The sequence below is a fragment of the Aquila chrysaetos genome, chromosome 5, assembly GCF_900496995.4.
Source record: "Aquila chrysaetos chrysaetos chromosome 5, bAquChr1.4, whole genome shotgun sequence".
Classification (NCBI taxonomy): domain Eukaryota; kingdom Metazoa; phylum Chordata; class Aves; order Accipitriformes; family Accipitridae; genus Aquila; species Aquila chrysaetos.
The window spans coordinates 60,941,185-60,957,906 of NC_044008.1; the positions used below are offsets into that span (position 1 = coordinate 60,941,185).

Below are 16,722 nucleotides of genomic sequence, written 5' to 3' on the forward strand. Positions count from 1 at the left end.
GACCCTGCTCTGCCTCCACCCTAACCTCCTGCAAGTTTTTGCTTTTTACCAAAGAACTCCCTCTTAACACAGCGTGTCACTACTTAAATGCTCACTGATTTTCTTTACCTTTTAGCAACAGTAGGATGTGAGAGACTTAACTGCCTGAGGCTGGGAGGAGACTGCTGGAGTAGGGTTACCATATTTCTGCCTCAGATTTCTCATACAAAAATATGCATGAACACCAGAGGTCCCATGTTTTCCAAGTGCATCACACCCACTCCTTGTATGTGTGGAAGATATCAACACAGCACCTCCAGAAAAACCTCTGACAGCTTGAGAATGTCAGACTTAAGAGCTGAGATGAGTATACACAGTTGTCTTTTATTCAGATTTATAGAAATTTGACAACTCTGTTGAGCTTCAGATCAGAGCAAGCTGCCAACAGTCCGGGATTCTTAAAAGGAGACAAGGTCATTTTCTTCTAGGCAGAAGACAACATGAATATCACCATTTGAAAAATCCAGGTCCTTCTGCAGTCGATGCTGGAATTCCTAGCTCCTGCAAGGTCAGCATTTAAAGGTCTTGTACTTATCACTTACACTTTAAATTTGCACTTCTGCAGCCAAACACTTCCCCCTGCAATCCACTGCAAAAGCTTCAAATCTCCTGTCCATCCAGCAGCAAGTAATTGTTGTTCTAGATACCTGGTTTCTGTAGGGGCATACAAGATCCAAAAGCAGCTCCGTCTTTATCAGTATGCTTTCTCCCTGCTCTATTTCAAACTGTAATCTGCTCTTCAAATTTCTCGCCCATTAGAAGGCATGATAAATGCATACCCTGCTGCAAGAAGCATTGCAGACATGAGGCAGTTTGTGCACTGCAGAACTGCCGCAGTCAGAGAGGGGAGCTCTGTGCCTCATCAGACAGCACAGCCACTCAAGAACATATCTCCAAGTAATTAAGCTTGCCAGCTTTGTGCCTCAACCAAGCACACAGCATGATGCAGCCTGATTTGTTCTGTAGCTGTTTTCAATATGTGTCATACTAGCATTAGAAAGTACTCATTCATATATCATTTCAGCATCCTCCTCTGAGCAGGAGCAGATATGCTGCAGTAATTTCACTTCAGATACGCAATATAAAAGGCAAAAGCTTAAGTACTCCCTGTCTTACTGAAAGAAATTAAAGACTTCGCTATTTCTCTACTTATTACTGGCTAAGACTCAGCTGAGTTTTACCATGTTTTTCCAGCTTTATCACACTAGTAGCAATATTGCATTTTCTCACTAGACAAGCCAACACTGTGTCCTGCTCCAAGATATGCAGGCTGCCAACTTCTTAAATACAACTTGACAGGTCTCTTGATATCTCCTAACTCAACCACTACCAACAGAAATCAGCATCTTCACAGGTTCAACTCAGCTGTGACTGCACAGCAGCAGTCAGAGCAGGAAAGGCCCACTATCTTTTAGTTCGTTCTTGAGCTAAAACTTTTCAAAATGTGTTCAACTTGCAAGAGTCCAGCCACAGACAGCTCTCTCCTTACTGTAGCTTTCAAGCCCAGAGGCCAATGGTTCTCTCTGATTTTAGGCCATGCACTGGTAGCTTTAATATCATACCTCACCACCCATTCTGCCATATCCAGTATATTCCTATAACAGCTCACCAGCTGGAACATATTCCCAGTTTCATAATTTCAAGACAGGCCCATAAATACTTAATGGGTATTTCTCAACCCATTTCTTTTAAAAACTTGTCCATTATTCTTGCTTCCAACAAGTACTCCTTTTAAGTCCTTGGCTTCCTATACACACACACATATGCAAAAAAACACACCAGCTTTGGCTGTTTCTCTGAAGCTCACACTATTTTCATATCCTGGAAGGGTTTTTATTCTGGTGTCACACAACTGGCACTTTTTTCCCTGCCCCCAAGTTTCTGTTCCTCCTTTTTCCTAGTTAATTTCTCATTGAGAAAAAGATGGTTTATTTTACCTCTCCCATCCTTGCTTCCCTCAAAAATTCCTTTGCTACTACTTTCAGAGGAATTTGCAAGTTGGACTACATCTGCATGGTCAGAAGATCACCCTTTTTCACAGCTATGATGTTTATAGACAACTTTTTTAAACCAAAGGCACAAGTATTCCTACCTATCAAGCCCCAGAGCTGCTTAAAGACAGAGTCACTTGTCCAAGTCTGTTGTGACCAGATCACACTACAACTTTACTTGATCTATACTCATCATCTGTAAGGTTATCCATTGGTACACAAGTCAGTATCTTACAACACCTAAACTCCAGCAAGTAGTATGGCAAGACAAGACACCAACTAAAAGTGTCTCTGCACCCAAAATAATTCTTATGCTACTACACCTGACCCTCAAGATGAGAGGAACCCTTAAAAAGATCCTGTCGTACTTTGAAGTACCCCCATTAGATTACAAAACTCTAACTTGATGCCCTGCTGAGAATTTTTAAAGTCTTCTCCACTGTATTCTAAAAGCATATAAGCAAAAAACCCCAACATTTAATGAAGTGTAAAACTAATTATTATGAAATAAAACTAGCTGTTCACAAAGTGGAAAAACATCACATTTTCATGTCCTATTTTCCTCTAAAATGTATTCCCTTCCCATCATCTAGCATACTTTGCAAATGTAAAAATAAATATTCTTCACAGCGGAGTGCTGGCTTGAAGGCTACGAGTCCAACAATAAAAAGCATCACAATTTAATGGCCCTTAAATGCTCAACATCTTTTTCACTTAATGTAAAATCCATCTGATCTAATAGCTGTGACTGAATTACATGTATGTTTTTTCTATTAAAAGTTAATTTTCTGAGTTGGCAGAGCAATACAAGCATTAGATTTAAAAAAGCAGTAATCTCTATAAACTTTCCAGGATTCAGAGATATTTCCAAGTCATCTACTCAAAACAAAAAAAGAAGTCACATACCTACTTTAAAAAGTGCTATTACATAATAGGAACATTGTGCCAACAATCAATTATAAGCTGCATTACCTTATTAATGTTGCTTTACCATTTCATAGAACAGATCACAAAACACCTCTTGTGAAGCACCCCTCAGACCTCTTAGATGCATTTCATTTACATTTGACATTTTTGTGACCTCCCATTTCTGCTTTTCACTTATCTGCAATGTTTATCCATGAATGTATAAGTATTGAAAGCTTCCTTCACTAGGCAGGTGACACCTCATGCTTGATTTTACCAAACACACAGATTATCACTACCATGGGAACTTCACTGACAAACAGAAACAGCCCAGATTTTACCTTCACCTTCATGAGTAAATTGAGCCAAAAAAAAACCCAAAACACCCCAAACTTATACACAGCACTGCCAAGGGCCTTGTTCATTCAGTTTTGAGCCTGGAGACATCCCCCCTTGCACAGTATTTAAACAATCCACACCTATTAAAACTCAAAACATTAAGCTTACTTTCTTGCATGCTATGATTTTATAGTATCACCAATACCAAGGTAACAAAAAGTCTGAGCTAACATGATTACATGAAATATTGAATTAGTGTTCCCAAGGAAATTCAAATTTAGTTTCTCATTTCTATGGCATTCCTTACCTTGCATTTATTTCTGAAGTAGGACTTTCTTCTGCCTACTGCCACCAAGCTGGCAAGAGCTCTGTGGGACTGCTACTCCAAAAATAAGCCATTTTCTGATGTGCAACTGAAATGTTACTACAGAAGATGCACAATTGGGCTTGGTGGGTTCTTCTCCCCCAGCAAGTAGCAACTTCTCAGCTTAATTATCTCTTTTAGTATCATATTAACAGGAAATACAGAGGAGTATTAAGGAGACATTTTAAATAAGCAAAAACAAAAAAAAACAATCCCAAGACACCCCCACAACTTCCCAACCCCAGACACCAATTCACATTTTGTAGAAAAGTGGTAATTTTAATTAGTCCTTTAAAAACAATGTATGTCCTGCAATGGATGAAGCCAAGTAATCTTATTTATGCTTCAAGTAACATGACACTGGGTTGAAGCTGCAAAAGTGACCCTGAAGTCATTTAACATAGTGAGAAGCCTCAGATCTATCCCACTTTAATTCAGCTGCCAGAACAGCAGTTAGAACAATCAAGTCTCAACATAAGAACTTAAAGTGTATAACCTCAGCATTTCCAGGTATCTGTTCCGGTATGAGTCAAGGAGTAGAATAACAGTGAATATTTTCAACTAGCAGCTTGCTTTTGAAGATGTTTCAAGGCTGGTGGTTAAGTGGCATGTTAATCTCCCCCACACCCCCAAAACAAAGATGGCAAAAGTAAAATACTCTAACAGAAGGAAATTACTTTGTCTACTAAAAAAATAAAAGAGGATGTAAATATAATGGAAAAAGCTTTTAAATAACTAGCCTCACTCTGCAGAAAGAACATGGAGATCAAAATACCCATATAGTACACCTGAGAATATACAAAGCTATCAGAAAATTATCAGTGAAAAGCACTTCATGATACCCTGTAGATTAGCTGACTCAGTAAAGTTGACAGAACATATCTACTGGCAGAGGGAAGGTTTAGACATATCAAATCTTGAAACAGTTCTACTTAAGTGCCAGTTCTCTTCAGAAAAAAAAAAAATCAAATGTATATATACTCATATACTGCCCCCCCCCCCCCCCCCCGCAAGGTCAAATCAGAGATTTACAAGAACCCTAAAGAGAACTTCTACTTATTAACTCAGAATACAACAACTCCTTCAAAGATCCAAGGAAGAAACCATTGTTCCAGTCACTATTTAAATACAGTAAAGTTTCACTTATACTGTTGTCATGTTTAACACCTGCTTGCTGGCAGAGCATGGGAAACTGAAAAATCCTTAACTTAAGATAAGCACTACTTAGCAACAACTAAAACATCAGTGCGTTATCAACATTGTTCTCACACTAATCCAAAAAACACACTGTACCAGCCACTAGGAAGAAAATTAACTCTATCCCAGCCAAAACCAGGGCAACTGTTCATAACTTCACAACCTTGCTCATTTCCATGTCCCACTGGCTGGACAAGATAATCCAAATAACCAAGAATTAAATTAAGCTAGTGGTGAAATTAGAGGGTCCTTCACTTTCAAGTCACACCAGATGAATGGACTTTGGTAGTGCCAAGAACTTATTCTGCAAAGATTGCTTAGCTTACCCTGCTACCTGATTTCATGCTATTAAGTGAATATATTTTCATTAAAAGCAGTAGTAAAACTTCACTGGCTCACCCCCAAACCTCATGAATAACATAAAAGACAACTTGCCCTGTTTGGTGTAGGAGTGGCCAGAGTCAATTTACTCTGAAGAACTAACTGGTAGAAGCTTTGAGTCTCAATCAATGTCACCAAAATTTTACCAACTATAAACTCTGGAAATAGAAAAACCCAATAATCCCAGCAGACATCTAAAAACCAAACGTGTTACCTGATATTTGAGAGCATTCAAGTGAGTTCAATATCCTTCACTACCCAAACTATTTTGCCAAACTATTTACATTTCTTTACCTTTTACAGAATTGACCACTGCAATAAAACAAAGAAGAAAACATTTTATTGATAATGTAATATGGGAGAAATTTAGAAAAACATACATAGAACTCCCTTAATAAGGAAACATACAATACAATATCAAAATATGCCAGAGTTAGTATATCAAAACAAATTCTCTCTAATAAGAGTTTCAAGTAATGCAATCATAAAAGAATTTGGCTAAAAGGTAACGTATATATACTGAGATGTTTTCTGTAATAGTCCTCTAAGAAATTAAAGGAAAGCAGCAGTAGATCTGTTTAACTACAGACACACATTTAGTAAATATATTAAGTGTATTTATATAATAAAAACTGCCCTGCACATTCATCACTATGTCTGTATCCTCCTCCATGTGGCAGTTGTCTCTTCAATTCTGTAACAAGACTCTGCCCAAAAAGGGACAAAAAAGGAAACAAACATAATACTACTAAAAAAACAACAACAAAAAAAAAGACCTAAGCCTGTGAGGTACAGCTTGTTGGGAAGCCCAGTTAAGTCAGAGTGCAGAGTTCTCTGCTTCATGTTAAGTCCTTATTTTTCAAGAACATGGAAGAGGAAGTTTGTCTTCTCTGCATCAGGTTGCCATATTCCTACTTGCTAGTTGTAAGTAAATGCTTTCAACCAAGTAGACTGAAGTTAACACGGCTACTGATAGCACTTACACTGTTTGCTCTATTAAAGCAGCCACATATGTTATCAGGCTCATTTTTTAATTACTTACTTTGAATAGTCCCAAATTTCATGTTTTCTTTCATAAAACTTACTTATGGGAACATCATCCTCCAGTTAAAAATGAAGCCCTGTCTTGTTTAATAGGTAGATTCCAAGCAAATAAAAATTCTCATTTCATTAATCCTTCCTATTTGCAACTTTCCCCATAAATAAGATTATAGTACATAATTTACAGTTAAGAGGAAAATACCTTAAACTTCCATGAGATAGTGTTTGAAAATCCAATACCTGAATTATCTAGTGTTCAGCTTAATGAGCTGCTCAGTCTACACCCATATGAGGTCTAATGAAGAATGAAATTATACAGAAGTAGGACTATTGCATTTAGATCAAAATGCTGCTCTACAAACCGTGACACTCCAGTCCCACTATTTCAGCCTACAGTAATCAATATTACAAAGCATTAATGAAAAGCCTTGGGGGATGGCGGAAGAAATGGCAAACATAGAAGTTAGTGTTTTGATGGAAAACCTAATTTTTAAGTCTTGCAAAAAGCAAAGGCACTACATCTTAAGCTTTTATTTAAATAAAGTCTGTAACTTGGCCAGCCAAGTTACAACATATACCCAAATACCTTTCATCTACCTTTGCAGCTGACTTACTAAGCATGTTGTAGTATGTCTTGATCAGCTTATATAATGAAATAGCCACTTTCTCATAATCGTTAAAGGAGATATACAGCTACAATACTTAGCCAAGCTCATTTGAACACAGTTTATTTTTAACCATACCATGAGAGTTCAAGTTATGGGATAAACTGGAGTTTCTGGGTATAAGCCTTGCTTTAATAAGTGGTCAATCAGACATTAAAATAATTTAACTACTATGTCATCATTTTGACAGTCAGCTTGTATACCAATTTTAAAAGACGTTCTACATCTTTTATTAACCTAAATAAAGAAGTGTCAGATCTGAAACTCAGTAGCCCTACTTTACTGTTTTACAAGAAGAAAATATTTCAGCTTTGTAAGTTGTTTCATATTTGGAGGTTCTAATTGCAGCTCTATTATCATAATTATATAAATCTCATTAAGGTTATCACTACCGTAATCACAGCACGCCTACAAGACGCAGCAGCCTTCAAGAGCAATGGCACTAAAGCACGTCAGCAAACAAGTCCCTGTCTCATTCGAATGATCTGTAGTAAAGCAGCTTGGACATCTTCATCCATGTGACCCTAGAGCAAGCAAACACTTCGTTAAAAGAAAAATTAAAAATCCCATAAAGTGTCAGCCATCTATCACTAACATTAGGAGACTCTTCAAAATCACCCAGAAGCCTTAACCCATTGCTGTACTTTCACCACTCTCTGGGAAAGCCTGAAATACTTTAGGAATCCTGTTATTTTCTTCTCCTGAGAGAAAGAAGGGTCTGCCTCTCTGACACAGCAATTTCCTTCATGAAAATATGATGCGGGAAAAATTTACTGTTCCTATCCTCTGGACTCCACAGCCTGCAGCTGCAGTAATGGCCCATCTTTTGCATGCTCAAGTATTATCTGAAGTCATAAGACTTGAATTAGTCAATCAGCTCTTTGTTCAGTGAGAGCCACTGGATAAGTCTGCATTAAGTTTCCAACTCCTACTCGACTTCTCTCCAACATTACCTGGGATGATGCAGAATTAGTAACATGCTCACATCACCAGACACCATCACCCTTCAAAGTAGGTTATTGTTACATATAGTTATGCATAGGCAAACGGTAATAAGAAGATGCCACAATAAGACTACAGTTGTTGTGTATGTTTGCTTTTTTGTTGCATCAGTGCATTCTAAGTTAAAACTCTCTACTTGAAAACAGATACTTGATGCTAGTTTCAAGTTTGAGGTCTTCCAGTATGGCAGTTAGAAACATGTCTCAAGAATCTCTACGTTGACACGACAGAGTAAAACAATGTGAACTTGGCACTATCATACCTGTACAGCACTAAGAAGATGTGTCCGATAAACTGAAACTACCTCTTGATGCTGCCTTTTAGCATCCTATAAAAAGAAGACAGGAAGAGGAGGTGAAGCCATCAAGTTTTTAACATCTACTCTTGCCTATTTCCAACTTTGTGGGCTTGGTTTTGTTCCTTATAGGCTAGCCAAAGCAGAATTTCAAGGTTAAATTTAGCTATATCCCCTCCATTAATCAAGAAAAAAAATCTCTGCTTCACTTTTTTTATTACTTAGTTGTAGCAAAGCAATTTTGCTGAAAGGCTGAGACAGGCTGATCTAGTGCGTCAGCCCAGGTGCTAAGACTAAAAACTTGTTTCATCAACAGCATTAGCTATTTGTTTAAAACCACCCAATTTAAGAATGCTTTGCCTTATAAAAGGTCAACCTTGCAAATACTATTAAAGATGTATCCTACTTCTGTACAGATTTAGAAATAACTAACTTTGCTCACATACATAGCTTTCATTATGAGCTTTATTGAAGTCACAGGGGCCGCAAACATGTTTGTGCACAAAATTACAGCACTTTATGGTAAGTGTTCCCCTTTACTGTTAGTACTTCATGATAAGCAACACACTTCACAACATTTGCAGACAAAGGGACACAAAGTCAAATCCATTAAGAAAGGACCACCTCACTTGCTTTCAAAGTGAGAAAATAAGTGGCTGGTGTTTTTTTGTGAGAAAATATTAATGTGGAACTTACATACAGAAATGGTCCTGGCACGAACTATAGCAGTATATCTCATAAGCACAAATTCTCTCTAAATTTTGTCCTTTTTATCTGGAAAAGTTCCCAAATGTTGCAATTCCAGTGTGCAGAAGGAAGCAGACAATTTTACAGAGAAGCAAGCAGTTCAGGGGAAAAAAAAAAAATCATGAATACTCTACTTTAGAAGTCTAAGCCTACAGTCAACCCCAGTGCTCCAGTGGCCACATACATATCTCCTTGTCTATACAAGAAACTGTAAGCAATGCTACTGCATTTCAGACAATACCTTGCATGACTACTTACAGCTAGCTGCTGTTGCAGTGTTTTCACTTGGTTCTGGAGCAGTTCAACCTGCTGGTTCTGCCTCTTTGAGGGAATCCCAGTGGTATATGTAAGCTGAGACAAGCCATTAAGAGCTTGTTTTAACCGCTCTACATCATTAAGCAGCTCTGTTATCTTTAAAAAAAGCACACAAAAACTACATTTAAGGATGTCTCACCAAAAACTATTATTCTTTAACATTCTTTAAAGACTGATGAACACCAGCAAGCACTGAAGGGTCTTTGTCCCAGCTCACCACGACACTGGCTAAGAGACTTCACAAAGATAGATGACTTCACTTTCATGACATGCTATCACTGGTTCACATTCTGCTTCCTAGCATTGAAATTTGTAAGGTATGGACCCTGGAGGTCAGCCAGCAAGGTAAATGACTTATGCTCAAAAGATATTCTAGGCCTAATTTCTACAAGGAACAAAGAACCACCAGAAGGCAAGCCAGAGATGCTAAATAAATACAGCTCCAATGGAAGAATGAGCTTATACCCACAGAGTCTAAAACCCAGCTTGAAAATTTTAAAAGTTTAAATACAACACACAATGCCTGAAACATACAAGGAATTAAAAAAAACTTGGTGTAACACCAACAAAACCAGGACTTCATCTTAGCAGACTTGGGCCAGTCCTGGGTACCTAATGCACAGCACACAAAGATGTGCTTGAATACTTAAGTAGCAATATTTGAAGTCTAGTTAATGCTCCTGACATTTTCAGTTTAGCAGTAAGGAACTGTCTGACACCCTACCTTGTTATCCTTGGCTTCCACCTGCTTTGCAGATTCCTGTATTCTCTTCTGCAAGTCAATAATTGTTGTCAATGACTTATCACACCTTTCTTTCTGGTCTTTAATTTCTTGCTCAATACTGCAACTCCGTAACTGAAGCAACTCCTTTTCATCCTTTAAAGAAAGCTCACTCTTTCTAGCTTGCAAAGCCTCCTCACATGCTTCCTCGTACTTTTTATTCATATTGGACAAATTTTCAGCTATGCTATTAATCTGGGCCTCCAGAGTACTTTTCATGGATTTGTATTCTGATACGTCAATCACTTCTTTGCTCTCCAGGTCTGTTAAAGCTTGCTGAGTAAGCTGAATCTCAGACTGCAACTTCAAGATTTCTTCATTTTTAACTTGGTTTTCTTCTTCCTTTTCTTTCAAGGTGTTTTTGATCGCTACAATTTCTTGTTCTAGCATTTCCTTCATTTGTGTATATTCTACCAAAGGTATTGAAGACTTCTTTAGACCTGACAATTCCTGTTGTAGTTCTCCTACTTTCAGTGTTTCTTTGTCATAACATTCCTTCTTACTTCTGAGGGCTTCCTTTAGATCCTCTATAGTGTGACCAAGAGCCTTCTTCAAGGCTTCAATTTGTTCTACTGAAAGAGGCTGAGCCTGCATAGTTATGGGCTGCTGAGTACTCTCTTGCAGCTCATCTTTCTCCTCTTTTTCACCTGTGTATTTCTGCAGCAATTCTCTCAATTGTTTATTCAACTCCTCCATTTTGCTTGCAAACATTTTTTCCATTTCATGGGATTTCTCAGCAAGGATATAGTTCTGCTGCAAGTCATTTTGGATGGACAAAACACCATTTTTGAGCTTTTCATTCTCCTGTTTGCACTTCTTGTTTTCCTCCTCGCTTTCTCTGCACTTCTGCACCTGTTCCTGCAATTGTGCTCTCAATTCTTTCACTGTGGCTTCAAAGCTTTGTTCTCTGTCTTCAAAGGAGGCAACTGGGGCATATTTTGACTTAATGCATTCTTGAATTGTGTCAAGTTCCTTCTTTTGGGCTTCAATCTCTGCATGCAACTGCAAAATTTCTTCTTGACCCCTCTTATATTCAGCCATAATTGCAACACTGTTCTCCTGAAGTTCTTGCATGCCTTTATTTAAACTACTCACTGTAGTTTCATGATCTTTTAAACTTATATACTCAGTTTGTAATTGATTCTGTAAGAGTGTCACCTTATTTTTCAAAGTTCCATTTTCTTCATTTACCCTCATGAATTCTTGCTTTATCTCTTCAGTCTTTTCCTTCAGATCTGACACCTCCCTATTAGTCTTTTCTAGTGCGTTATTCAAGACTGTTTTAATCTCTTCATGTGTTGTAGCCAACACATACTGATCCCTGAGAGTCTCTCTTATGACTGTATTTTCAGAGACTAGTTTGCACACTTTTGCTTGTTCATCATCATATTTTTTCTGAAGCTCAGCAAGCTGCTTTTCAAGTTCAATACCATTAGATTTTAAAGCTTCCACTTCTTTGTTGTGCTGCTCTGGAGACAGGTACACAGCTTGGAAGAGGCTGATATTCTCATTTAAATTGTTCTTCTCTGCCAGCAACTTTTCAGCTTCTGCTTTGCTTTCATTGTACTTCTTTGTTATTTCAAAAAGCTTTTTGGTCAGGTCACCAACAGTCAGATCATTTGTTTTCTTCAATTCTTCGTGAATTTTTAAAGGCACATTCTGGCTTTTAATTTCAGTTTTTAGCATTTGGATTTGCTGTTTAAGCATCTTGTTATCAACCTGCAGTCTTTCAAGTTCCTTCTGCAGAGTCTGATTTTTCTGTGATAATTCAGAAATTGTCTTCCCAAGTTCCTCATTTTTTTTCTCAAACCCACTCCTCATTTGTTCATGGTCTTCTGGCTTTACATGCTGAGCAAGTTTAGCTTTCTGACTCTCAGATTCCCTCTTTAAAAGCAGAATCTCTGCCTGCAGTTTTTCATGCTCTCCTTCCATCTCTGCTAACTTCCTTGCTTTCTCATTCACTTCATTTGATAACAAACTCTTCATGTTTTCAAATTTCTCTGAAGTTACAGAGCAGGCTAACTTCACTGCTGTTTCTTTGAGCTGCCCTTCTAACTCCACAACATTTCTTCCCCTTTTATCTCGCTCCATCTCCAACTTAACAAGTTCCTTCTGCAACCTTTTATTTTCCTCCACTAGCCTTCCTTCATCTCTCTTAAATTCTGCCACCAGCAATTCATTCTGCTTAATCTGGTTCCTTAGTTTTCCCACTTCAGCAGAGGCTCCTTCATACTTCGTTTTCATTTCTTTCAACTGATCCTTCAGCTCCTCTGTTAGCTTACTGTTTCCCGAAGCAGCTTCATTAGTCAGGTGATCTTTCAGAGCAAGAAAGTGGGTCTGCATTTGCTTAACTTTGCCTTCAGAGTCAAACATTCTTTTCTGTACATCTTTTAAAGCATCTTCCAGTTGTTTTATCTGTCCATCAGATTCCACCTTGGTTCTTTCACACTCTGATGCCAAAGCTGTACATTCAGATATCTTGTGAGACAGTTCTCTCTGCAATTTGGTAATTTCTTCTTTTGCTGCTCCATAGCAGGCCCTCATGTTGTCAAGTTCTTTCTTTAAAGTTTCCTTCTCTGAAATGGATGATTGGTTAGGCAGGGAGAGCTCCAGGGGTCTCAGCATAGACCTAGACTGAAGATAAATTGGCACAAAAATGGATACACGTTAACAAGTTTGACAAGTCATAGGCATATGACTTGTCATACACATAACTGTCTTAAACCTATGTTGATATGACCATAACATTTGTCCGAGAGGTCTCTTAATTAGAAACACACCAGTCTATTCTTGCCCATATTACAGAACACATTATTTCAGCTTTTAAGAGTAAAAAAAATCTTGAATATAGCTCTACATCACTGTTTCCCAATCATCAGACCCTAATGACATTAAAGTACAGGTATAGTATATTCATTTCATTTCCCTTGTTATTCATATTTAATCAGTCATCTGCTAGTAGAAATTTAATTTCAGAGATTTCCTCCATCCCTCAAGCACGTGAAAATAATTTTAAAAGGAATCAGAACAGAGTATGTCATGGTTAACAGAACCTTCCCTCTGAAAAGGCTGAGGAAAACAGTCATTTAATTTACTGTCCACTAAAAGATCTCTCAGAAAAGCCAGTTTTGCCCTCCTGCTACGTGGTCTTCACTACCAACCTTCACTACCAGGCATGATGGCTATTACATGGCATAGGCTCGCTCCAATGATCTCATTCATGTTCCAAGGACCAGAAAGCACGAGGTAGCTTCCAGATATGACTAGCTTAAAGCCACTTAATTCCCTCTTGGGACATGGTTTGGGTTTTTTTGATTGGTTGGCTTTTTGTGCCCAGCCACTCCCCCCCTTTTTTTGGTTTTGTTTGTTTGTTTTTGTTGTTGTTTTTTGTTTTTTTTTTTTTTTAATTGCACATCAACTCACTTTAAACTTCAACTAAGAATAAAAAAAAAATCCTAGGACCATTGGGATAAGGTTATGTAAAACATGGCAGAAGAGAGTGGATTTTTCTGTGTCAGCAGCAGAACATACAGAATACATCAGTGAAATCTGGCAAGAAAGCATAGGATGTATGGATTTATTTCTAGCCATCGCTCACTTCTGGAAGCATTACAGCTAAAATACTCAAGTGTAAGAACAGTTTGTCAATTAGGAGCAATCCCTATCATATATGACTCACTGCAAGGGTCTGATGGACCTTATTTATAATTGAATTGTTGCTTTAAAAGGTAGCTAGCTGTCAGCAAACAAAATTGACAGGAAATTATTGTATAGGTGGCAGAAAAATAAAGCCTTCTAAATTTTAGCTGAATTTGAAGTAGAAAAAATTATGGAGATCAAAAACCAACTGCACTTTACACTGACTGTTGATCCAGTAGTCTGTTGATTCAGTTTTAAGAATGCTCATTACAGACCAGACCATTCAGCATCCAACAATTTCACAGCATTCAACAGTCACATATGTAACTCTAGAGGGCACCAGCAGTTAAAAATAAACATAGCAAAGCAAGTGGTACTGAAAACGTTGCATTTAGAAGCAATGTCTAATATACATACATAACTATCTTAGAACTCTCTGAAGTGGTAAAATATTTTACCTGCGATTCCACAGCAAACACTTGGCCTTGTTTAAGTAATAAATCTTCTTTTCCTAGATTTTTTCAAAGCAAACAGCATTTAGTCTTGTTTAAAAACAGTCACACATAATCACAAGAACTCTGTTTTCCTCCCTAATTTTATTCTGTTCAATGGGACTGTGCAAGGCTACAGGTTGGTGTTTAAGTACTTGGTATTAAAACAACTCCTCCTTAATTAAGTCACATAGGAAGTCTGGACAAACTCCTCCTAAGGAAAAAATACCCCTACTATACCAGGCTAGGTAAATAGTTCTGCAAAACAGTCATGAAAGCCACCTTGAGCTAGCTGCATGTCTGCACATAAACATACCAGGGAAAAGCATCCCCTTGCACTCCAAATAAAAGATCCTTCCTGACAGGCAGCCGACCAGCTCTCACAACAGCTCATGACAGGTAGAGTAACATTTTAAGTTACACAAGTGCAAGACAGGCCTGTAACCACATCAGATGTGAAAGACTTCAGTTTCTGGAAACGGAATCATTTCTAATAGAAGTGTAAGCTGAGGTCTTGCCTGTTTAAAGCTGCTTTCAAACCTGCCTACACTCAAGCTTTCACAAAGACCATAGTTTTTTTGTCACGTACACATGAGTGTTTAAGATATGAAGAATGGAAAGGGGAAGGCTCCATTTGAAGCACAGAGCTTGCTCAGCTCATTTTTCACATTATTAGAAGACGAAGCAGAGTGGCAATGCACTTTTCACAAGACCAGTCACTTGCAAGCAAGACTGATCGATAGTGCCCTAGCACTCGCATACAAACACAACTGTGCCCAGCTGACTGTATTCTGAGGTTTGAAGTGTGGACACACACACATATTATGCTTGGCTATAGTTAAGATCAACAAAAGAGAGAGATGACAAAAAACCCACCCTTCATCTATGTATTCTAACACTGCATCATGCATGGCAAGTTTTAAGAATTAAATACACTTACTGTTACCAAAGTTACTTCCAGATGCCACAAAGTCAACCTAAAAGCAAACAGCAAGAAACACAAAAATAAAGCTGAAAGTTAATTTCAAATTTTTTCTCTATGTTAAGCTAGGGATTAAAGGGCAGGGAAAGCTTTTACAATGAGATAACCATTTAAGACCTTCAACAATTTAAAATTGCTTAAGTATTTACTACTGCAAGTATCAATTGCTATATTACATTTCAAATCAGTTAACATACTTCATAGTATTTGAGTTTAGCTTTGAGAGCTTCAATAGTTCTTAAGCTTTCTTCCTGCTGTTTTTCCTTGGTACTTAGGATTTTCTTCAACTCATCTTTCTGAAAGAGAAAGAGTACAAATAGGCAAAGCCACAAGAATGGCCAGATTTGTAAGGTCTTGAGCAACATTTTAAAAAAGTTTAGGGCAAACTTCAACCAAGATCAGCACTGAAAGAATCCCTAAATTTTTGGTTCTGAAGTTCTTCCACAGCACTGCTCCTCTACAAAAGGAGTCTTGAAGAATGAGTCAAGGGAATATGCACCAACATAATTTGTTATTGTTTAATTTATTCACATTAGTCTTGCATTACTGAAAGTTACTAAAGAGATACTTATAATATTAAAGTCTACTTTAAAGGTGCCATAGGCATTACATATACTATTTGTAGTAACAGAAAAGCTATGCAGCTGTATAAACAGAGTACATATAAATGCTAAATGAAATATCTACTGCTAGATAGCTTTTCTTTTAACTATAGTTATAAATACCATTACTTAAATGTGATAGTCACTTCCCCTATTTGATAGTTCTATTACACTTTAAGGTGATATATCGTACCTCATTTTCAAGATCATCTGCAAACATTTGCTCCTGCAAAAATAACAAAAAAATTCCCCCAAAAATCATTTTTTCAATAACGGTTAAGGGGCTTATACACAGTTCATTAGTTGACAAGTCTACCCCAGTTTCTAATGCTACATGCTTCTGACTGTTCCCCTTTCATTTACCTTCTAACCTCTGGCAAAAGAAATAGATGAACAAAAGTTAAGGACATTGGACAGAGCAATGTCTCTTGACATGCATACTAGGAAACTGGAATATCTTTTCAATTATCTAGATCATACACTACTCAGGCAGAACAGTAGAAGTTTTTCAGTAGAAGTTTGCTGATTTGGGGAAGTGAGTATGACGGAGTGAGTCTGTGGGTTTTGTTTGTTTTATAAAAGAAATGCTTAAGACAGAAGTTCAGACAAGCCCATGATTCCAAGAAGAAATATTCTTTCTATCCATGTGCTACATTTAGGGCAAACTTCTTTGCTGCACACTTTTTAAATGTAACTCTACAAAAATACAGTGAAAGAACAAATGTGAGCCCCCACAAAGCAGAAAAAATGCTGTTTTTGTTTTCTTCCTCAAACGTACCAGTCATATTTAGACCTCTAAGAAGGAACTCTAAAAACAGACATTTAAATTTGGGTGAGAAACTCCTTATTGAAAACCTTTGTTTCTCTTTTTGCCAACTGAAGATTTTTCTCTGTGTTTCCACTTACAGTAACAGCTGGAAAATAAGCAGTGGTTATGATAAAGTA

At 37.6% G+C, this 16,722-nt stretch overlaps 1 protein-coding gene across 3 annotated transcripts in view; it reads right to left on the minus strand.

The window, feature by feature from the left end:
- Positions 1 to 5,540: 5,540 nt before the first annotated feature.
- Positions 5,541 to 16,722, minus strand: part of UACA (uveal autoantigen with coiled-coil domains and ankyrin repeats) — a 34,857-nt gene continuing 23,675 nt past the window's right edge. For 2 of the 3 annotated variants that reach the window (XM_030015375.2, XM_030015377.2), the window contains exons 12-19: positions 15,971 to 16,003; positions 15,373 to 15,471; positions 15,134 to 15,170; positions 14,161 to 14,213; positions 10,007 to 12,697; positions 9,226 to 9,378; positions 8,188 to 8,253; positions 5,541 to 7,447 (exon numbers count right to left, since the gene is read on the minus strand). In XM_030015375.2, coding sequence (XP_029871235.1) covers positions 7,376 to 7,447; positions 8,188 to 8,253; positions 9,226 to 9,378; positions 10,007 to 12,697; positions 14,161 to 14,213; positions 15,134 to 15,170; positions 15,373 to 15,471; positions 15,971 to 16,003 — 3,204 coding nt within the window. In that variant the 3' untranslated portion in view covers positions 5,541 to 7,375. The remainder of the gene's footprint in view (positions 7,448 to 8,187; positions 8,254 to 9,225; positions 9,379 to 10,006; positions 12,698 to 14,160; positions 14,214 to 15,133; positions 15,171 to 15,372; positions 15,472 to 15,970; positions 16,004 to 16,722) is intronic. The other variant, XM_030015376.2, reaches the window with a different exon arrangement.